At 40.7% G+C, this 24,834-nt stretch overlaps 1 protein-coding gene across 1 annotated transcript in view; it reads right to left on the minus strand.

Moving 5' to 3' along the window:
• The window catches only part of fbxl17 (F-box and leucine-rich repeat protein 17), a 232,756-nt gene that overhangs the window by 127,286 nt on the left and 80,636 nt on the right, over positions 1–24,834 (minus strand). The window contains exon 8 of the mRNA XM_080893999.1: positions 18,701–18,831. Within this exon, the coding sequence (XP_080750125.1) occupies positions 18,701–18,831 (131 nt within the window). The remainder of the gene's footprint in view (positions 1–18,700; positions 18,832–24,834) is intronic.

Below are 24,834 nucleotides of genomic sequence, written 5' to 3' on the forward strand. Positions count from 1 at the left end.
TAAGCTATCAGCAACGTTTTAATTTAATCAAGTATAAACAAGCAGATCATTGCATTGTGCATTTACACTGTAATGTTATGTATAAGTTCTGCTGCTGTTCTTTTTTTTTTATTATTAAATCATGTATTTTTTCCATTTTAGGAGACAAAATAAAGTAACATTACTATACAGTACTTTCATTTAACCACTACCAAGATTATTAACTTTGTTAGTTAGGTTTTTTAAAGAATAAAACTGATATAGACTCACTGACCACTTTCTTTGGTTACACTTTGCTAGTATTTTTTATTTATTTTAAACCCTTTATAGTTCCACATGGGGGAAATTTTGTAGTCCTCTGCATTTAACCATTCACTCAGTGAGGCAGTGGGCAGCTACCAATCCAGTGCCCGGGGAGCAGTGTGTAGAGACGGATACCTCAGGGTAGCAAACCTCCGACCTTCCGATCATGGGGCGACCACTCCACCTACTGAGCTATCCCTGCTCCAATCAGGTTACGCCCCCTTTCGCCTTCAAGATTCAAGAAGATCATGGAAAAACGTGATTCTGCAGATTTCTTTGCCGCACAGCGAAATCACACATCTCTCTTAAGTTCCACCACATCCAACAGGTGCTCTACTGGCTTGGGATCTGGTGACTGTGAAGCACAGCGAACTCATTGTCGTGTTCATGTTTGTGGCATGGCTTGTTATCTTGCTTACACTGAAGTCATAAAGGAATTGGCATGGTCGGCAACAACACTCAGGTGGGCTGTGGCATTTAAACTATACACAGTTGGTACTAAGGGGGCCAAAGTATGCCAAGAAAATATTCCCACACGCCATTACACCACCAGACTGAACCCCTGATACGAGGCAGGGAGACCAATGCTTTCATGTTGTTTACACCAAATTCTGCCCCTATCATCCGCATTGGTCGCCTCAGTTTCCTGTTCTTAGCCGCCAACAGCAGCACCCACCAATTTTCTCTGAAAAATATCCAGAGACCTGCCTCTCACTGGATATTTTCTCTTTTTCTACTGATCTACAGTAGATCAGCAATTTCTGAAGCACTCAGACCAGCCCGCCTGACACCGCATTCAAAGTTGCCTAAATCACATTTCTTACACGTTCGAATGCTCAGTTTGAACAGCACGCCTAAATGCATTAAGCTGCTGCCATACATAGATACTTGAATTAACCAGCATTTGAACAGGTATGCCTAACAAAGTGGCCAGTGAGTATATATTCACTATTCTAAGCAATACAGACATTCAAGCCTACATAAACCCTGGGTTATGCAAACAGCTCTGTTGGTCATAACATTTTGATTATGATACAGGTGAGACGATAGCCATGTTCCCCGAGACTTTCTCCACACTACCCCGAGGACCTGTGTGCGAGAATGCAAATGTCCAACTGCGTTGGATCAGACGCTGAGCAGTCTTACAGCTCCTTGGTGCAAAGTTTTGTGTGGCGTCAGACTGCGCCCATGTGAGAACCGTGCAGGAAATATTCAGGTGAATTCACATAGAGCCAAATCAAACAGAGTATTTCCTGAGGTGAGAATGTGTCTGCAGAGAACCCTCCTGTTTATGTGCTACACATGGAAAAAGGCAGCTGTGTTCTGGCTTGATTCTTCTGACACTGTCTGGAGTTCAGGCGAAAGATGATCTAAGAAGCAGAGCCAGATCAATGCATCAATCACTGCGTAGATTGGCTAGTGGAGTATTTTGACACGCTGTCTTACAATGATCCTGGTTTCATGGTTTGTTTGGAGTTTTCTTTTTAAACCCTCAGAGGACCCTGCATTGTATTTGTTGCTGCCTTCTTTATGTTTTTAACAGATCACTTCTGTCTCGCCACTTCATTCAAATCAGTTAGCTGACTGTGTTTTATCATGCAGGCCAAAAGACAATCTGAGTAAGTGTTTTAGACAAATAACAAAAACTCCCAATTTTTAAATCATACCCGACAGATTTTGCTCTGCTCTACAAAAATGATTAAAACTAAACAAACCCAAGCTAAGAGTGCTGTCTGTCAAACGTCTCAGATATATAAAATTATACATATCACGGCGTGATGTTGATATTAAATATTACGGGGCTTATAAGGCTCAGAAGGATTCTAAGGTCTTCAGTATCACTGGTTATAAAGAAAATGACATAAAACACTGAATCCATTCTATAACTCACTACATACTGCTCCTTTAGTAGCCTAAATACCTGAAATTGTAAGTAAAATAGCTGAAATCTGAAGGTGAGAATCAAAGAAGAAAAAGGCTTCTAAAAACTCCACCGTCAAGTCTCTTTCCCAATATCACCCATAAATCATAACAACCTTAAATTAAACAGAAGTGGTAGTAACAGATGAGTAAGAAAAAAGACAGCTATGAGATTAGAAATCGGAGAGAAATTGGAGAATGGAAGACTTATCCTCTGCCCATTCTTAACACACCCTCCCCTCCATGCAGTCAGCATTTAATCCTCCATGAAAAGCTCTGATCGAAGAGTGATTTGCATGATTGCATTTTCCATACCTTGCATTAATAGTGGAGAAGGAATGAATAGCTAATGGCCTATCACATTTAAGTAGCCATCTCAACCAGCCATCACATTATAGCTCTCTCAATCTGCTAATGAAACAGGTCTTTCTCTCTCGGTTTCTGTCTCTCTAAATAGACATCTGGTCCAGGCAAGTCATGAAGATATCTGATAATCGAAAGTATTTCACGATGTATCAGTGGTCAGTCACAGGAGCTCGTTCAGTGAGAGACTGAGATTACCAAAAAGCACCACTGAACGACACAGGAAATCATTCCTGCCTGTGGCCATCTCCCTGTACAACGCATCCACTTAACACACTGTTTGCTGCTACAGCTACACATGTTTCTTTTCCAACTATTTATTTATAAGTGACTTATGTATGTATGTATGTATATATATGTATATATTGTACTATTCTTAGTTAGCGTATTGTCTGTCTTGTCTTAATGTTGGTTTAAAATGGAGCACTGTAACAAAAAATAATTTCCCCCAGGGATCAATAAAGTATTCTGATTCTGATCAGTCACAAATTAGCTACATTTAGCTCAAGCGTGTTTGTTACATGAAGTATGCAAAGAAGTTAAAACAGCAGAATTCAGAAATCTAAGAAAGAAAAAATAAAATTAAAAAAACAAAACAGAAATTTAAAGAATAATAATTAAAAAAATTTATTCTAATCTACTACCCTGCTCCTACAGCTCTCCCATCTGTATTCTCAGCCCCTTCCAAAAAGCAAGCATGAACACACACACACACACACACACACACACACACACACACACACACACACACACCTGCTTTAGACATGCTAGACTTTGGCTTTACAACAGATCTGAACCCTGTTCTTTGAGGTGAAATTACATTTTCTGACCCATTGCACCGCTGCATCTTACTTCTTATCCAGACTTTTTGGATGGCCACCAGCTCTGGCCTGTGATTGGCTTAAATTTCCATTCACACTCTGGAAGCCCAGAGGACACCCGGGAATCTAGTTCCCTTTCTCACCAACTAATTACAATATGCCTAAAGGTTACTATGGATTTTTTTTTTTTTTTTTAAACATTGTCAAAAACGTGTTGTCACTCTAGCTTTAACTAAAGCTTTGGCTGTGCGTCAAACTGTCTGTTTATACAGAGTTTGTTTTAATCTTTTAGTTTCTGAAAGCACCAAAAAGCAAAACAAGCCAAACCAAGACAATATTGGACTCCAGGAAAATAATATTTTGCATTCAATCTATCGAGAAGACAAGCACGACTCAATAGATTATGACGATAAAACTCCTAAACTAGTCAATCTTCACTTCATAAACTTCCAGACTGACACTATGCGTTTTACTTCCAGAGTAAATTTCATCTCTCTGACAGTAAAGTTGGGCAGGCCTTTTGAGAATGTGCGTATTTATATAAATTGAACCATGTGCACAAGAAGCGCAGACAGAGTGCATTTCTTTCTACTTTTGGTTGTACAGCATCTGGGTATTTGTAATAGTGTGTGTGCATTTCAGCAAACACTTGAACTGTTTTCCCATTTGGCTAACCAAAGCGAGCAAGGGACACAAAACCTCATTCCACAAGGTCATCGACACCACACTCTATTCATATTTTTACTCTCTCAGGGTTATGGCAAGCTCTTCCAGCCCCTCTTACTCCCCACCACAACCACTTTTTACTGCCTCCCACAAGGCAGAATTTCCGTAATCTTCCGAATCTGCTGCCAATAGATTTCCCACCAGAGTTCACAATCTTATTGAAGATTCGTAGGATCAAAAAGAGAGATACACCAATGTGGATACATACACTTATTACCACAAAGTTGAGCTTTCACACTAAGAAAACCGGCCAAAAAAATTACAGTTGCTGCAAAAATATATACACACACACACACACACACACACACACACACACACACACACACACACACACACACACACACACACACACACACACACACACACTTGCTACAGGGTCTATAGACCTCTTTTAATAGTGTTTGGCTTCTAGGGAATATGACAAGACCCTGGAGCAGAGGAGAGTTTAAATACTGGTTGCTTAGATGAAAGGAAAGATGTCACTGGAGAAGGTGGGAAGGAGAAGTGAGGAAGAGAAAACGGGTTGGAAGAAAAGGAAAGGAAATATGGATCCAGTGAACAGAGCAGGATGAATGAAGAGAAGGAAGAAAACATGGAGAGAAAAAGTAAGTCAGGGGGCGAGAATGTATAAGCCTGAGCAAATAGTTATTACCAGTCCCTGAAGGGTGGTGGCGTGAGCTGAATAGACTGGGACTTGGAAACCACTGTTACCGGTGGTGATAGGGGACCGCTTCACAGCCCTGCAATCTGACAAAGGCTTAGTAGGTAATGGAAGCAGAATTTCGGCAGCGAAAAAAGAAAAAACACAGGAGCTTTAGCACGCTATAAGAGCTGACCATCAGATAAGCCCAAAACCTCTTCAAGTCCAACAAAGTAAACGTTTAAACGTGAAAGATGCTTATCGCTCGAGATTTGTTAAATATCAACTTGAGGGTGAACACCTGAAACTATAGATGCAAACAATAACTGCAGAATATTCATTAAAAGTGCAGGACAGTGTTTAAAGAGTCTATTACCAGGCCACAGTCTCTACAGAATAGCAAGAAAGACCCGGCTTTGACCTTTGGAAACAAAACAAATCTCTTTCTACTGCCGGGATGGCATCTCGTCTCTGACCTTGTGATTGGAACTTTCAGTAAGGAAACACAAAAGACAAATTATTTTGAAGTCAGTAGATCAGTTCCCGTTGGCCTTAGCAAAGAAACATGAACATTTGATACTAGAAAGTGCACAAACTAAGTCTAGTGGTTACCCACAGACTGATCAGAAAGCAGAAATACTGGCCTCAAAATCATCTCTGCAAGACCCCAGAAAACATTTGTCAGTAACACAAGAAAACAAGAAAATAAACAGCTGCAAACACACACAAACATACTGTACAGCTTGAGTTTTACTAAATGACAGCAAAGGCAACTTTCAAACTCGTTACTACCGAAATTAGAAAGCAGCTTTCCCACAGTTTTTGGGTCTGGTATCTGGAGGGTGTTTATGCACCGTTCTACTCTAGCTGAACATTAAATTTGAGGTTCAGAAGTTGACGGCCTGATCAAACCAGACAAGCCATATGTCATGGCTGGGCCAGGTTAACCCTGACTGATCGAAAGGGGAGATGAGTTTGAGCAGTTTCAGCTTTTCTATTTGCAAAGTCCTCAGTTGGTCGGGCCACGTGCTGATCAGATGCATGCACATTTGCACAAATTTTACATATATATCCGACATTCATCAGAACACATTATGTACCAAGTCTTCATGAGATGAAGCCTAGTTTTAAAATAGCGGGGAAACCAGTGGAGATATGACTATAACAAAACAAGCTGCAGAATGAGTTAATGAGGGCAATTACTGTTGTTTAACCAAACGAACTGACTACACAACATGTAAGTTTGATCGTCACTTATCCCATTAACTGTTCATCTGTCCACTTCAAACATAGCCAGTGTTTTTCTGGGGACTCGGGGAAGTGCAGCTTAGACTTTGAAGTTTTTTGCATCAGAAGTCATTATACCTCAGCTAAAAGTAGTTTTCAGTTATACTGAGTCAAGTCAGACCGAGAGTGCAGAGTGATGGAGAGCCAACAGCCAACCAACACTTTGGTCAAAATGCGCTAAAAGTGGACTAACTAAGAGTACGAGTCTGAGAGAACATGCACAAACAGCTGCCACTGTGAATCCACAGGATCACCTATCGAAATTTTATGACTTTTATATCTTAGATCTTGTTCATCAAAAACTTTTACTGGCATCTAGCAGAACTAAATGAATGACTTGAGGCTTTTAGGAAGGGTTGAATGCACATCACTGTGGATATTTATACAGTAGACAGACTGACAGAGAGAGAGGAAACAAATACAAAAAGTATATATATATGTCCAGTATGAATTAAAGTGGTGTGGGGACTATAAGAGCATATAACAGCAATGAATCAGAGTTAACTGTTCACATAGAACTATTTAGCTATTAATGATTTAATCAATTAACATTAACTGTTAATTATACATCTGGGTGAAAGGTAAAACAGTTGCTCGCTTTCTTTTCAGTGTTTTTATTTTCCTTTTTTTTCAGCTGTAGAAGTGATTTGTTAGTGAATCTAATCTGGGGGAATTTTGGAAGGCTTGTGTGTAAAGGATTTCGCAACCGCAGGGGAAATAAATTCACGACTGCTGAAAAGTTTCTTGATGTCTTTACTGCAGAAATGAAGCAGCGTGAAAATCTGTAAAACAAGACAAGACTTATGGTTGTCTTGGGCGAGGAGCTCAAAAAGAGAGTGTTATTAATGCTAACTGCCAGAATAAATGATTCTCAACACTTCAACAACCCGACAGGAGATGGCTGATAGACAAGACGCACATGTGTGTCTTTCCCTTTTGATAAGCAGACTTCCCCAAAATGTCCACTGCTGGAGAAGGAGGGGGTTCCTTATAACAACCATTTATAATTAGAGCAATACGCTGTGCTTACCTCCTCACTACTTGGTTCCAAAAAAACAAAAAAAAACAAGGAAACTGGCCGATTAAGTCTATTAAACATAAATGCACTAAACTCAACAACTGCCCATTATTTTGGGTTATGCTTGCAGGGCTAGGATTAAATGAGGCCAAATTGTTCTGTCTTTTGTAACATTGCATAATATCTAATAGCCTGACCCAATTTAGTTTTAAACATTACTTTGAAATTATGTTGTTGTTGCTAAGCAAAAAGACTTACATGCTACAAACAGCTGGTGCAAGCCAAAGCAGGTTTTTTTCCAGTGCGCGAGCATGCTGCTGGCTTAGGCAGGCTTTCCAGAGGCTATGCTTAAGCACATGCATACCAAACGAGAGAAGAGGAATAACAATCAGCACTGTATTTGTCCCCAGGAGCTTCTAACACAAAACAGGTGAGCAACAATAGCAGTTAATAACTCCAATTTACTTTTTTTATTCAAGTCCCATCACGGAGCACTGTTTAAAATACCAATTGGAAATAGTAAATCAGCCACGCAGCAAAAACCTTTTACCCCCAGAGACTAAGACACACACACAGATATCCCACCAAACAAATCAGAACAGACGCACAGTCCCCTTCATCCATTTAGTATGCTGCGATACTCACAATTTCTTTTCATGGTCTTTGGTGGAAAATGGCCTCCCCTCTTTTTCTCCGACACTCAAAACCCTGAGTAATTTTCTTAATCTGGGCCTGATTCCGTACATTTGCATAAAAATGTTCACTTTTGAGACTCCCCTAATAGAACATGGCTCTAATACGTAATTACTCTCCTCAATAGTGGCGGCTAATTACAAAGGTGTCAGACAAACAGGTAGCAGAGCTGAGGGGGGTCTTTGACACAGTGGCTGAGGTGCTAGTCCGCCACATGGGACAGAGCGGCTCAGTGGAAAGCAGTAAATTCATTTAGGCTGGCTTCATTAAACCCTGCTCCTTGGGCCCTGCATCATGCTCTCCCCTTTGCTCTCCCTGCTCTCATTTATGTGGCAGAGGATGTGCTGTGGGTAAGAAGAAGGCGTTCACACAAATGAGTGTAAGGCAGAGGGAATGGGGGAATGCTGTGGGGAGTAAAAGAAGGGAAGTGAGGAAAGGAAGGAAAGAAGGGAAGGAGCGCAGCTACACACGGAAAGAATAGAGCAATATAACAGAAAGCGCTGGTGGGATGGATCGAGGGAATGAGGACATGTGCTCATTTGATGATAAAAAAAATAAGGCATAAAGGGATGGGCATACAAAAGAATCATTTTGAATATGGCTTTTGTTTTATTCATCTGACCCAGCCTTTCAGAAGCCGCAGAGAACAGAGGAAGGCAGAGAAAATTGCAGCTTTGGTCCTCAAACAGAGGCCAAATGCCAGGTCTCCAACATGGTGAAACAAGGACAGCAGAGCCCCGCGGTCTCTTTACCATTTAGATTATACTGGCTGCTTTCTGACCCCACAGTATGGATGACTATAATAAGCCACACCCCCTGCTGCGTACCACCTGTAAGCTAAACATCACCACAAAAACCTCAACTTGTGCAAAGAAATCCCAACTGCAAAAGCCTCCACAAACACAAACCACCTACTCTACTTGCCAAAAAAACGGAATTATACACAGTATGAACTTTCTATTTCTGCGTGAACTTTTTCAGACTCACTTCAGCACCACTACCTTTCATTTGCATCACCGTGCCCCTGTTCTAACCGAGTATGTCATCTCCTTCAGTGAGACCCCATAAAGTGCTGATGGCCACGCATTTCCACGGTGGAAGTGTTACCAACCGTTTTGTTTCCCAGCCAGCGGAGCACTTCATAAGAACATTTCTGTGCGATTACGTTACGTACTTGCGCGGCCGATGCACTGATTGTGAGTGACTCAAGTCACTTTTACATGACCCACACATCCAGCAGCTGAATGAACACACACAGCTCTCTGCGGAGGAGAAACAGAGATGCTGTCTGCTGCAGAGTCAGACAGTGAGCCCTAAGGCCAAAAGTGGTTAAGCACTCATTCACAGGGAGGCATCTACAAATATGCATACAGAAACTGCCACAATGGTCTGGGCACAGACCAAAGTTTCCATGCATATGCAAAAAAAAACCAGACAGGCATGTGGGGAGGCACTGTTTTGAAGATGGAATAACAATTCCACAGAAATAAATAAATAAGTGAGTTGGAGCAAGCGAGAAAAGTACTGTAAAAAAAATCCCATTCAAACAAACTGCCTGAAATTCATTCAGTGTGAAAAACCATAAGAAAACCCTGTTTCGATTTATCATTTTATGAGATTACATATTCCAAACATGAACTGATCCCACATATGAAAACAGAAATTTAACCTTCAGCATGGAAATAATATGGGAATTTCAAAAAACCCACATAAATCATAAGAACTAGGGAACTGGATAAAGGCATAAAAATTAGATCAACATTGCAAACAAGACAAAATAAGATCAGAGAGAAAATCAAATGAGCAAAGATCACTACAAGGCAACCATCTGTTGGAAGACGCTCAATCTACATACATTTTACATCAGCGCAAAATTAGGTATTGAATGAAATTGATATTTTGTGTTCTATTGTCCTTTCCTCTTATTTCCCAGACTGGTAAGAGGTTACATTAATCAAAAAAATGCCTCTGCTCGACAAAAGGGAGCCTATACGTGAACAAAAAATTTAATTACTGGTGAAAGGTACTGGTCAAAATGGAACCAAAAATGTTATTGTCATGGATCAGCAATTTGGTTAGCATGGATTTTAGCTGGATTTCTGTGTCGGGCTTGTGACTCATTTTGTGAGATAATAGCACTTCGAGGACTGTGTCTAATGTGGTTGAACAGCTGTGTGATGCAGGGTTTCCCCATGTAATGATTACATTTGGATGGAAGGTAAATTAAACGCTGCCAACATAAATTGCTGTTTAGAATTTAATGCAACACTATAACCCGGCACTCAAATGCGGTACTTAACATCTAATGAGCTTACAAAGCCCCAAGAATTTTTGGACCTTGAAAGATTGTCTTACATCATGGCTAAAATGTCAGAATTGCATGACTTAACTCATAAGTTAACAAAGTGTTTGATACTGATTTATTATGCATTTATTATGCTTGTCTAGTTTTGAGCGCTAGGTGACTGCACAGGTTGCCCGGTAGGTGGCAAACTGTCTCCAAACCATTGCAAACTTAGACTGATTGCAATCGCTCTAAGACAAATTGGCAGTGCTTTGCAAATAAATGACTGTCATTAGATTGCAATTAACCTGTGTGAGTCAACCTGTGACGTGCTTCTTTACAATTGGGGATTCGACTTAAATGGCTCTTAACTGGTTGTGTTCTGGTTATATTTGTATATAAAAGCAAAGCTGCGGGACACCTGTGTCACTTTGAAGTCAAACTGCCGTCCTGTAGCAACTATGTTACTATTTGTGGAGGAATAAATGTTTCAAATGAGTATTTAACGTGATTTTCTGTATATGTAGATGGCAATGGACTGGCCATTTTTGCTAATTTATTAAAGTTAATGACTATATTATCACAAACAGATAGTACGTAAGTACCAACTTGACCCGATTAAACCACAAACTGACAGCAGGCCGACTCATTTTGTTGCCATCTTAATCCGCCAAAACTGTTCTGAAGAGAGCAACTGACCACAAGTGGTCGCAGACAAGGTCACCACCTTCCAAGCAAGCATTTCAAAGACTAACTAAACGGTTTAAGTTCGTGCCTCGGTCAGCAAACACTGTTTTCAATGTCTGACTGTAGCAACACTGAGCATGTTTTGTTGTGTTCTTAGTAGTTGAGAAACAGTGATGTGGTTCTCACTTTTCAGCAACATGTTACTCGCCACTGTGACCTGTGCAAAGTCCAATCAAGGTTACTTTATTTAAAAGCATGATAAAAGTCAAAGATTACTCAAGGACCCTAACATTCAGCAGCTGTCTAGTGGCGTATCGCCAATTAAATCTCATGGCATCCAGAAATAACTTCATTTCAATTGCACCAAAGAGCCTGGAGTAGCAGGAGGACCTGGCATCATCCGCTAGGAAGATCAGACGCAAGCGCTAGAATATATTTAACTAATTTTACAGTATATATTTTAGTCAGTCAAAGGTCTGACTTTTCAGAACGTATGCAGAGAGGTGCAGGAAGCTGTTAATCTCGGATCTGTGCCTGAATACAACAGCGGCTCTCATGCTGCTGTAGTCTATAAGCTCCAGCTGCTTGCCTTCATTGTGTCTCTGCGCCGCGCCACAAATGTTTCTCCATCTCCGATACTTATCAAGGCATTGGAGTTTGACGCTGCCATTACTCAAAATTAATAACCACGGCAGCATGTTTATCATAGCGCACTTTCACACCCAACCTGCCAGAAATAATCGCCTCGGTATTTGTGCACATGACAGAAAGAGAGAGAGCGAGAGAGAAGGAAAAAGACAGAAGAAGAAACACAAAAAGACAACTGAAGGGGAGCTGAAGTGTGAAAAAGAGACAGAGCAAAGAGAGTAAGAATTTGAGATGAAAGGCATAAGTGAGAGAGAAATGAAAATATGCTACATGCGTACAAGTGCTTCTGCCGTGCCTAATCCCTCTGTCTCCATTACAGCTCGTTGGTTTTACCCGCACCTTTTCTTCCCATCATGTCTGACAACAGGGCAATACTAGCTCTCCTTGTGTATTCACTCTGCTAAGCAGGACTCTGATCTCCACTGACAGCCAATCTGCTTCAACATGGCAGGTCCAAGCAAATAAAAAAAAGGGCCTGGCTTTTTAATTTACAAATCATGCAAATACAGCGGAGAGTCTGCCCCTGAGTTCTAGACTGACGAAAAAAATGATAACAACAAAGGAAAGAAGGTTTCTTGTTTTACATTAGTGATGGGATTTCCGGCTCTTTTTAGAGATCCGGCTCTTTCGGTTCGGCTCACTAAAAAGAGCCGGCTCTTTCGGCTCCGAACCGGCTCTTCAGGTTGTTTTGTTGCTTTAATTAATTTATTATTAACAATAATATAAAATTATGCACAAAAGGAATTACTAACGTAAAAACAAGTGGTTTTATTTATATATGTTTATATATAAATATATGCGGTGGCCCCTAGAGACAAAACACGTACAAACTCCAAAACACATTTCTAGCATGAACTGAACTTCCAAAGCAGAGCTACTAGATCACTTAAATTACACAATTGAAAGCATGTGTGTATTGTTTGTGTATTTATACACAGGCACTCATATATATATTCAAATAATTTAAAAAAAAGTTCATTTACCTGTTATTACCACACACCAAATCCGGTCGTTGGTACTTGCTGGCTTGTGTAGCCACAAGATAACAAAGGCTCAACACTGCGCCCAGCATCCTGGAGCACTTCTGTTGTCTTTTGTACGTGTTTTGAGTTTTTATATGCTTCTGAGTTTTTATGTCACGGCTGGCGGAGTGAGCCGTGTGGAGTGGAGGAAAAGGAGGACCCAAAATGCAGCAAACTGATGATACGAGTGAAGTTTATTTACACGGTGGCAGTGGCAAAAACAGGCAATGAAGCATGAGTAATGACAAACCTAAACTGGGAGAAACTAAAGAGCAAACCTGAAATCTTACAAAACGGAGAGCGGAGCAGAGAGACGCAGACCAAGGACCAGGATACCAAGAAACACAGACGAGCCGACAACGAACACAGACCGACACCCACTATATATACACACACACACACACAAGGTAATCGGGTAATCGCACACAGGAGGGAAGAACAGCTGATCTGAATACACATGATGACTGGAGGACACAAGCTGAACACAATGACAACAGACACAGACTTTCAGAACAAAACAGGAAATCTAGAACCCGAACCGGACACAAGGGGGGAGGACACAGAATAACTAGAACAGAGGGAAATAATCACAAAACACAAAACGCTGGGTCAACGACCCAGGACCATGACATTTTATGTGCTTCGGAGTTTGTACGTGTTTTTACGTGTTTTGGAGTTTTTACGTGTTTTGGAGTTTGTACGTGTTTTTACGTGTTTTGGAGTTTGTACATGCTTCAGAGTTCGTACGTGATTTGAAGTTTGTATGTGCTTTGTCTCTAGGGGCCACCGTAAATATACTTTTATTTATTCACTCCACATAAAATGTAATAAATAAATCATATAATACAAAAATCAACTATTCACATTTCAAGTTTTAACTATTTAAATTTTCAGCTTTTTCCTTTCACAAATTTAAAGTGAAAAGAACACAAAACACTGCAAACCACAACACAATTAAATATAAATTATAATATGAAAACTAAAAGAACATGCATATTCTCTGTCATATGGACCTGCATGAATAAACTTTCTCAATCCTTTATCATCTGCAACTGAAAATAGTTGTGGATGATTACTATACCTTTCTAATGTTGTTGTCCCTGCCTCTCTTTCTCTCTCTCTGGCTCTGTTCCTGTGCTACTGAGTGTAACTACCGCCCCTCCCCCCTCTGCCCAGCGTAAAGCACAAGGCTCGCGTGCAGAGTGAAGCGGAAAAAAAGTGCGAGAGAGAGGCTGAGAGAAAGAAAAAAAAAAAAAACCCACGTGACGGCTCGCGATAAGGAGCCGGCTCGCGTCGTTCACGTCAAAGAGCCGGCTCTAAGAGCCATTTCGTTCGCGAACGACCCATCACTATTTTACATGCGTAAAAATACAGACGCAGAATGAGAGAAGCGGCAAGGACACTGAAGGCCCTTCAGCACCTCTCCTCAAATCTGGAGAGACAGGTGGTGGAAAAACAAGACAAGGACAAATGTCTGTCAGTCGTTGGTTTGGGCTCTGCTGACATTTTCCTTGGCATTTAAGAAGCTTCCAAAGGTAGAGGAAACCTATGCACGATCCAGTTGATCCAGACACTTCAAATCGCCTCTTGTTTTAGGATTTTTAGAGTTTTTCCACAGCTTCCTGATTTCTTTATGGCCGATTTCAGTAACAGGTAAGATAAGTTGGAGTAAGATGAAATCAGGGGATTTCTTCCAAAACTTCTCAACAGCCTGTTCTCCATACATGAATCTATCCTTCCATTTTCTGCCACTCATCCAAATTAGGGTTGCTGTGTAGTCAATATACCTAACATACAAGTTAGCAAATAAATAAAATTGAAATCACTGTTATTGAGCAAAAAGAAAATCATGACTTACAAAACATTTTTAATTAAAAAAAAACCCTTTTCTTCTACTTGCAACAGCTATGTGTATGTATATGTATGCCGAAAGAAGTATCATAAATCAAGACAAGTATTTAACCATCATTCCCACTTTCTAAAAATAGGGTTGAACAGTGCTCAACAGAAACAAACAGATAGTGGCCAAACACAACGCTCCACTATGACTTTATTTACAATTGTGGTATTTTATCATTATTTTTATTCTCAACTACCGCCTCTATAAGTGCAGGCTTGCCTCCTTTTGTTAATAAGTAACTTAAGCTGAATGTAAACATTATAGAGCACTGATCACAGACTGTATTTAAAACACGGAGATCACCATCAACACCATCACATTTCACACTGATTTCTGAACGCGTATTTTTATTATTATTATCACTGATAATATCAAAATCAAATCAAGAACAGATAAATACATCCTTTTTTACAATCCTTTTATGTACCAGACTGAAGAAATATTGGTTTTCTGGTTGATGTCGAGCATTTTAACATATTTTAACGCATCTTTAGGGATTTGGAAGCCATACTTTTGGAGTAAGCCTCAAGCAGCCACTGGAGAATTTCGCACTTCCATGCAGGCTTCATTGTCCAGCCTACTAGGTTAAATCCCTGTTCTCGTTATATGCTACATCTTCAGGTAGATGTTTTTTCCATGTATTCCCACACTGGCCTTTTACAGCATCCTTAAATGAAACTTGGAGAACTTCAACTAGCACAGGCCCTCATTTCCTTCACTGTGACCAAGCAAAGCAGAGCAGCCAATTTCCATTTAACACATCATTGATCACACTGATGTATCATGTCATCATCTGGATTGGGGAGGGTTTAACTCATTTGTGATCACTGCCAGGTGGCTGCGACGAAGGCTATTTGAAATGGGGCTTCAGTGCAAACACCCCCAAACCCTAAAAAGTTTTAAAAGAGGCGTGTTTCTGGGAGAATGGGTTTCCAATTACTTCCTGCTTTACAGGCTCCTGAAAGTCAGAGAGGGCCCCCAGTCGTCTCTTATCTAGTTTGATTTCTGCGAAAGAGGGTAAAAAATAATGTAGAACAGCCAATTTGGGCCGTGATTTGTGATGCTCAGAAGTGACGGAGATGTGCTGAGAATGTTGGCCTCGAGTAACAAAGCGAAGAAGGAATGGATGAATATTGATTCCCCTGTTTAAATGAAGCTGGCAGAAAGACTGAGATGAATAAAGGGAAAGAAACGGAGGGAAAGAACGCCCAGGCTTTTGGGAAATGCCCAACTTCCAACAATACAGATCTCATAAAATAAATGACTCACTTACTCCACGCATCTGCTTTCAGCAAAGACTACAGGCCAGCTGACCAGAGCTTGCTCACATGCACACACAAAAGCAGACGGACACAGCCGGGGTTGCACATAAATCTGAATGTCAACACAGGCCTTGTGTCCAGTTAATGTTAGCTGAACACTGGATGACTCTACTTTTTTTTGTTACCAGAACCACTGAAAACTCTGTACCACAAACGTCACTACAACACACTGCCACTCGCACACACACAGAAAGTCCTAAAGCGTGACATCATGTAGATCTTTTTTAATCTCATCTTTCATGTCATCATGCCTTAGCAGAAAAACTGCACTATGATAAAAGCCATATTTACAAACACAAAAACACTATACTATAAAAATCACGACAGCAGGAAAGAAAGATTTCAGATAAAAAAGAATCTCCGCACACAGACACAAACAACAACACACAGTGGTAACAAAAAAAATAAAAAAAAATCACAAATTCACCACGCACCAAGCACCAGAGAATAAAGAAAAACCGTTTAACTTTGACACTGTTCTCAACTTGGATCTAAAAAGTGAGCGCTGCCATTTGCTCTGCCATTCGGCTTTGATCATGACTCGCTCCCCATTTTCAAACGCTGTGACATTTGAAAAACACAATCCCACTTTGTTCTCCTATCATCGCTGGAAGAGGATACAGAGAAATAATAGGGCCAACACTGCCCACCTGCAGAACATCACATCCTCTCTCCCCAAGAAATGACAGTGACCAAAAAATAGGCGTCCCACTGTCGCAATCTGCCCATCGGACTGTGACTCTCGCCTTTGTACACGGGGAGGCAGTTTTTCCGCTATTATTGAGGACAATGGTGGAAGCAAGATGACACGGGGGGTTTTTCATATATTTTTTTTATATTTCTTAAGACGAAAAACAAGAAAAAGAGGAAACGAGGAGGAGAAGAAAGGGGGGGGAAAAGACTGGAGTGTTTTACCTCCTACTGAGCTCCATCTCCCCAATGGCCTCTTGTTGGGGGCAAATTGAGCCTGGAAATAAGGGGTCATTTCCTCTGCCTGTTTACCTGTGCACAGCACACTGTCATCAGTTTGAACCACACACACAGGCACAAGCTGACCTAGCTGTACCCTCGGAGCACTTACGTCAGAGAGGGTTAAGACAGTTTGGTCTTCACTGTGACAACAAGTCAGAAACCTGTGTGTGGAAGTATGTATTGGCTTCTCCAACAGCAGTAACCCAGATGGCCTGATGACCTTGGGACTGGCAGTCTGTCTGCAGCTGTAAGATATCATAAAGCCACAGTCTAGTCTCTGATTTCCTGCCAGGCTTGTTTGCTGAGAGTGTGTGTCCATCTTGTCCATCTATCTACCTGCTATCTAATTCATACTCTAGTTACTGATTAAAGTTCTTATTGAGTCACAGCGCTAATTTTAGTCACAACACAGGAAATAAAATTTCTGTCACATTTGAATATTAAGGCTTTGGTAATATATAAAAAAGGAAAATCTGTTGCTGAGCAGAAATTTAGGCATTTTTTAAAAAAAAAATTCTTAATCAAAGCAAAGCAGCAAGATTCTTAATTCTGCCTGAAAATGGCTCACAACATTTTACTCACTTACTTACTTCTCTTCTAACACTCAGCTACATCACGAGATTCGTAAAGACTCATGCATAAAACAGCAAAGGGAATAAGAGGTGAGGAAGCAGAGCAGCGTCAAGGCAGCAAGCATGTAGGATTCCTACGCCACTAATGGCCCACCTCAGCCTGTCACTCCCCACCATCTCTGCTTCATTCATAAGTCAACAGCACACCTACTGTATGCTGCCACACACACATACAGAACAACCTAGTTTTATCTCCCACACAGACTGCCAAACACACGCACACACACACCATTTTAAATTCCAATATTCCCACAGGTGATTCAGACAAATCCAGTCAAGCACACACACACACACACACACACACACACACACACACACACACACACACACACACACACACACACACACACACACACACACACACACACACACACACACATCTTCAGTCCTTCAGCCTCTGGACCAATGCAGTAAATATCAATATGCAATCATTGCAGTTTTGAATCGCTTGAGGCTGAACCTCTGTGTGCACAAATGTGCGTTTGAAAAGGAAAAAAAGTTAGTAGCACAATGCGCTCCTATAAGGATCCCACCAAATTCCACGATTTTCAATCGATGAAGGTAGCTAAGTATTACCATAACTTTCCTACCACACGTCTGCTGTAAACTCAATAATTCAAGAGCGATTTCACACGTGCACATACACACACATGCGCACGCATGCTCGCCAGCCTCCATTGTTGCTACGCATCGTGGTGCATTCAATATTGTGCTCACACTCCTAAGACAGAGTGGGAGTACAGTCTGCAGAGAACCCTTGTAGATCAATAGATTAAAATAGAAACGTATGAATAAAACACAAGCTAATAAATAAAAAAGGAGATGGTTTACTCTTGTTGTCACATACAGTACAAGCCCTGTCTCACATTTGAGTGGGGGAAAAAAAGAAATGGGGAAAGAAAAGGTTGAGAGCAGGAAATAGCAAGAAATAAAAAAGGAAAAGTTTTTGTTGCTCTTTTAACTTGTTTTTAATTCGCAAGTCATTCATTTCCTATGTGTGCATAGTTGTACAAGTATGCACACATAACTGAATGAATGCACAAGAAAAAGGAAAAAGTGATCTCATAAAACTAATAAGTCAATAAAACCCTCCAAATTTACTGCTTATCAAATGCGTAATCGCAATTTTTCTTATGATTCCAGACATGACATTTACTTTCCTTTTATGACAAAAAGCCAAATCCCCATAAAAAGACCGCATTTTTAAATCATTTTTTTTAAGGCCCTAATAAGCCATTAGTCAAATAATTTAGTGGGAGGGGGCAGAGCAACTGAACCTTTTTTGTTGGACTTTTTATGTGAGTATTGGCACAAATTGGACGTTTGACACCACTTTTGGATAATAAATCTATTTTTGAACTCATTAACTGCAACAAAATTTCTGCTCCTATTTTTTCCCCACCCAAAGATTGTGTTGCAAACTTGGCCGTCAGCATGCACCGAGATGGTCCATGCTGACTCAGAAAGCACATTAAAGACATACCTGTCGTTGATGCTCCAGTTCAGGCAAAGGTTGAGAGAGCTGAGGTTGCGACATTTCCTCACCACTTCCATCACCGTCTCGTTGTTGAGCTCCGAGATGTGTCGCAGATCCAGGACGCTCAAGTTACGCAGCTGCAAGAGGCAACACACAAAACCGTTTTCAGGATTTGGAAAAATAATGCTGAACAAAGCAGACGGGGAGCTGATCAGAGCAGACAAAGAGCAAAATATTTCAATCCAACTTCCAAAAAGTCAGAAAGAAATTCCTAAAGAAAAGCATGTGCGATATGCAAGCTGTGCTAAATTACATACACGGTTTTGTTATATTCCAAAGAAATGAAGAAGTTGTATCTCTATATACTGAGTAAACTTGTATTTTGCCACGTAATCCAAAAAAAAAAGAAAAGGAAAAACTGGGAAAAAACACCCAGCAGGAACACAAAACAAAATCTAACCAGGCAGATAAATGCTATGAAATTGCTTGTGGTTACTGTTTACAATTCTGTGCCGTATGCCTGGTGTGAGGGGGTTTTGAGCCAATAAGAGCATTCACTTTCCTTCTTCCTTTTATCTCTCCGACTTTCAATAATCCCACTTTCCAATCTGAATACCTTATAAGAGGGGGTTTAGATTAATCCTCCAAGCAAAACCCAAACCCAAATTGAAATACTATTCAACAAGCGTGCCTGCACGTTGAAATTACCAAAGGCTTTTCCAGGTGTACTTTCTCTCATACATACCCAAATGTGTTTAAGGCACAGGTGCACATGTACACACTCAAACTCATGCACACATCGGGGATGCAAGATAACAGAGGTATGATGTTCCAACCAGCCGCCAGGGAGGCGTAGAGGTAAATGTCACGGCCGAGGCTAAAGAGAAAACAAGCTTACACTTGCCGTTAAGATCAGTGAGCCCTATTGTCGGCTCCATAGGCATGACATATACCTACCAGCATGAAGTCACATGGGGGGAATGGATAACCACGGCTCGCTGCGTGAAGTAAGCACACATGTAAACGCTCTCCCCTTTCCCCACATACCGAGAATCAGACGTGCACACTGAGTGCAAACAAACACGCTAAGGATGCTGCGCAGCGCTGAAAGTAATAAAGGAGGCTTTCAAAACCTTTACTTCTGTCGAACCGCTCCGTTTCTCTGTTCTTCTGTAGCCTCTGGCTTTTCTGTCACTTCTCAGAGAAAATTGGATCCACACCTCTTGTGATAAAAAGATCTGCTTAGGCATGAAATAAACATGAAACGATTTTTTTTCCCCCCATCATATCCTCACCTATGAAAATATGCTTAGATATACAAATGAAATAAACATTAGACGGCTTGTGTGTGCAAAGGTAGGTCAAGAATGTGGCAGTAACCATCAGGGACAGCTGAACTGACATGATAAACAACAGTAAGTAATGAAAGGGGGAAAACCCCAAACTATGTGGTTTATCATAGATGTTCACAAAGACAGCACACAGAAACACACAAACCCACATTTACACAAAAACTGTCATGTGCCCCTGTGGCCGGCGTTGGATCGAAGTGCTAAATTATTCATTCAGGATGGCGCTGATCGGGGCGTGCGTGCCAGTGTGTGTTCGCGTGCGTATGTCCATCTGTCTTGTCTGTGTGTCTCTACTTGGTTTACTCATGTGGGAACACAAATCTGCTCAGCATACTTCGAACCTTGATGTAGGGCTAAGTGACCAACACCCCAAATATTCACCACAACAGACACACACTCACACAAAATCATTACCATCCACAGCAGACGCTTTTACTCACACACAGACAGCTATTTGCATTCAGTATGTATGACTAATAAGCTTGAAGTAAATTTTAAAAGCCCCAGCATCAAAAGCAGTATTTGTTCTCCAAATCTTCAAAACTGCTTATGTCTGCTAAATGTAATTTTTTTTACTACGACCAATAGAAACAGTTTCATTGATGTGGACAACCAATGAGAAATCAGGCCAACCAGTGTGAGTTTTGATTGGCTGAGTGTGTAGCTAGGTTGCAGAAATACTAAAAACTTAGCAGAAATCTTCCTGAGAAGGAAGAGACAGAGTCACGGTTGAGACTTTGTTTATCCAAGCGTGAGAATAAATTCCACACTTTAGCAGACATCTGCCAAAAGAAAAACATCCATTAAATAAAAAGTCTCACAAAAAAAAAAAAAACAAGGCTACAGTGCGAGTGTTTGCTTCTGCACTGCTGATAGATATAATCTGATTTAGACGTGAAAGGCTTTAATACTCCCAGCGTATTTAATAACTTCCTCTCATATTATAGCTTGTTTTACACCCAAGTATTTGTGTGAATCAAAAAAAAAGGGAGAACAAATAAATAAATGGAGAAAAAGGGCAAGGAGAAAGCATGCGAGTTATAGAGCGAGATGAGAAAGAAAACAAGTTTCAAACTCACACCGGGGCAAAAGAGACCGAAACAGAGAAAAACACACAGAGAGAAAACTAGTGAGAGACAGAGAGAGAGGCGCAGAGCAAGAGAATACAGAGCAGGGATTTGGTGAGTGTTTCGGCAGGTTTTTCTCCTCGTTGGCTGAGGTCTGTAACTAGGCAGAGTCTGACTCGTCTCCTCTGAGTTGGCAGCAACACCTGGATAATTATTCATGCCGTTCATAAAAAAACAGGGAAAACCTACAAAATCCAGCTGCTCTGAGGCCAGCGTGTCGCTCCCGCCCCGCAAACACATGCATGGTGCAGGAATTTATGTGCACAGCAATTATAGGAATAATATATGAACCCATGTTTACATGGGCAGAATTCAGTGGTGCAAAGCATCTAAGGAGAGTCATATGAAACACTGTAATAAACTACAATTTCGAAGAACTTATAGCTCACATTGAATAAATTTTACTTCCATCTAATTTACTTTAGACTCAACTGTTTTCATTTAAAGGTTCAGAGTGAGTTTTTACAAATGTATCAAAAACATTGTATTGGCATAGATTAGGGAGCCCAATTAAAAAATATATGAAACCATTAGAGCACTACAGTGTATTGTTGGCATGATACTTAAATAATACTGCTCCCATAACGGAATGCTATAACACGCTCCAATCATGTATAATGAACAGTTTTATTTTTGCCTATTTAAGAATTATTTTTGCAAACCTTTATGGACTTTTGCTTAAACAAATACAATATATTATATTATATTACAATACAATATTGTAATATCACTGTATTGTATCGCCCTTCTGCTATGAATCTCAGTTATTTCACTTACTGAGATTTCTTTTTCTATTTTATTGAGCCAGTTTAGGTGCTTTATTTTACTTTATTTTCTATAGACTGTTTTCTTTTGTCATTTCTGCCCTTATAATACAAGAATTTCCCATTTTTCTCTGTCTGTTAATCACTGTCTGAATACTTATTTCACCGATAAATAACTGCACGACAAACGTTACAATATAATTATTTATATCTACAGCAATATTAAAGATATAGTTATGAAAGAATTACTGTAATCATAAGTAGTTAAATACATATTGGAAACGACGAGATATTTTAAACTTCAATACCAATGAATATATTTTTCTAAAGTCGTAAAAATCAAACTTCAATTTCATTATTTCCTACAAAGCAGAAACAACACTGAAAACGTAAAATGTGACAAATCTGAAAATCACAACAAAGGATGTGAATCTCAATTTAATGAGATTCCGGCGCCAAATCAATTCATGTATTGCTCAAACTCATCCATCCAAAAAGAAAAAGAAAAGCAAAGACAAATGGCAAAAGCTGAAAGCTGTTCTGGTCTGAGACGAAGGTGCAGCAACATGTTTTTATAAAAAGAGGTTGTTTAATTCACTCCACATGACCAGTTGAGATCGCCACGCTACAAGCCGTTTGGCTTTTGCCTGCTCTAATTAGAAGCTTTTGTCCCAAAAAAAGAAAGAAAAGAAAATGAAAAGCCTCAGTCGGAGGTCAAATACAAAATATCACGTTAAATGGGGGGGGGGGGGGGGGGGGTTTCGTGCCAGACTACGGAGCTATAACTACCTGTGCCATTACTACATATATTTACACAAGGCTGACGATGCCAAGCAGGAAGTTGAGGCCTGGTAGACCCCGTACAGAGGATATGATGTCATGGTTTGAGTGCTGGCACAAAAACAGCATGAGTTCATGGCTGTAGTTGTCCATCAACCTCAGTATCCCAGTTGACATGAAGTGGGATGACATTTAAAAAGCACAGACAGAGTGAGCATTGTTTTAGTCATAAATATGAGCTGCTGCTGTTTCATTACTGTAGTAAATTTTTAACCACATCAAGATTTACTATGTGAATTTGGTCAGTTAAAACAGGTCTCAATGTACCAAAGAAAAAACAGCCCATGCTTGCAAGAACTGTTTTCTTTGTTTTTGTTTTTTTAAGTAAAACTATCAGCATTTAAATTCCAAGACCGCCAAACATGAATAGAGACGAGTCGAAATCGCCTAGACAAAGTTTAGCCAGTCACTTTCAAGTGTATTCAAAGTCCTGAGCAAGAAGTCAAAGTCACAAGGTGTTGCTGAGGTGTCTGCTCGGCTGTCCGCATGTGTTTGGGACTGTGCGAGACAGGCTGAAGCAGGGGCAAAAAGGTGGGACGAATGGCAGCGGTGTCGCTAGGTGAATACGAGTGCGCACTCATGCATGCACGCGCCGTCTTTGTCGGCTTTTTTTCCTCCATATCGGAACATCCCAGACAGTTCAGTCAGACAGAAGAAAGCTGTGTCGAGACAATCCCTCTGCGGTAAGCCTAAATCATGGCCCAGCCCCCCCAATCTCCCAGACACACACTCTGAAAGACACACACACGCATTTAATAGCATACAGACCTGAGCAGACAGAATGATATGAATATTTGAAAAAGGACTGAGGCAACAAAAAAGAAAAATGGTACAGGCCATGGATCTGATATCACAAATACATTGTCTGCATCAGCCATGGACCAGTGAGCTGATCCCTGTGTGTGTGTGTGTGTGTGTGTGTGTGTGTGTGTGTGTGTGTGTGTGTGTGTGTGTGTGTGTGTGTGTGTGTGTGTGTGTGTGTGTGTGTGGTTAACTCTGCTCTTTATCTGTCGCGTGCCAATCTACTGTCTATCACTTCTTTTCCCTCTCCTACCCCCCTTTTCACTTTCTGTTTCTCCCTTTCAGTCACTAATCCTGCATGTGTTGGTCTTGATAACAAACTCAGTGGTGAGGAAAAAGCTCAAGGAGATAGAGACGGTTGGTTTTTCCTGCCAAATGGCCATATAGACACGCGCGCATGCACGCACGCACGCACAAACCGAAGTGACAGCACTGGTTGGCAGTCACGGCACAGTGACACTAGTTAGGCCAATAATGAGACATGATATCCCTCCCTCCAGAGGTCAAAAACCTCTCTATCTCTGTCTGTCTCTGAGTTAAAAGTCTTACAGCCAAATGAATTATTCTTCAATTACTCTTGCAAGAGACGCACATCATCCTTAGGCTCTTCTCTCCTCATTATATTCATAAATCCCCCAATCTCCTCCATACAGCAGTCAAGAAAATTATTATTACAATTTTTCGACTCATTCTGCGACCCCCACAACCCTATTACCTTTTTTCCATCCAAATCCCCTCTGCTGCTTCTTTCCCCTTTATCCTCTCTACCACCCCTGAGACACAACACAGATGTGCGAGTACACAGTGACGCGCACATATGTACACATAAATGTGAACACAAACACACTTACTTCTTGGTTTGTGTTGGGGGTTATCAGTTTGACACAGGGCACTCTGATTATATATTTTCTGTGCTCCAGTGAGGGGGGCGGGGGCGATAAGAGGCCGGCAGACACCACTTTTTTCGATGTGGGGTGAGAGCGGCGGAGTGGAGGGCTCCCAGGTGGCAGTGGGTGAAGACTTGTATCTTAACCTTTGTGATTTTTTTTTAATATTCTGCTTGTGGGAACTAACAGAAAAAATTTAATTAAAAGAAATCAATAATTTCTTACTTCTTTCTCCCACTCTTTCTTTTTTCATTCATTCATATGCTGTAAGCCAAATTTGAAGTCAAGCGAGTGCAAACCACTCCACTGAGCCACCACGATGGATAGAACATATGATGCTGGTTATGAAATTAAATAGCTTCCCTGTCA

The sequence above is a fragment of the Rhamphochromis sp. 'chilingali' genome (assembly GCF_963969265.1).
Source record: "Rhamphochromis sp. 'chilingali' genome assembly, chromosome: 10".
Classification (NCBI taxonomy): domain Eukaryota; kingdom Metazoa; phylum Chordata; class Actinopteri; order Cichliformes; family Cichlidae; genus Rhamphochromis; species Rhamphochromis sp. 'chilingali'.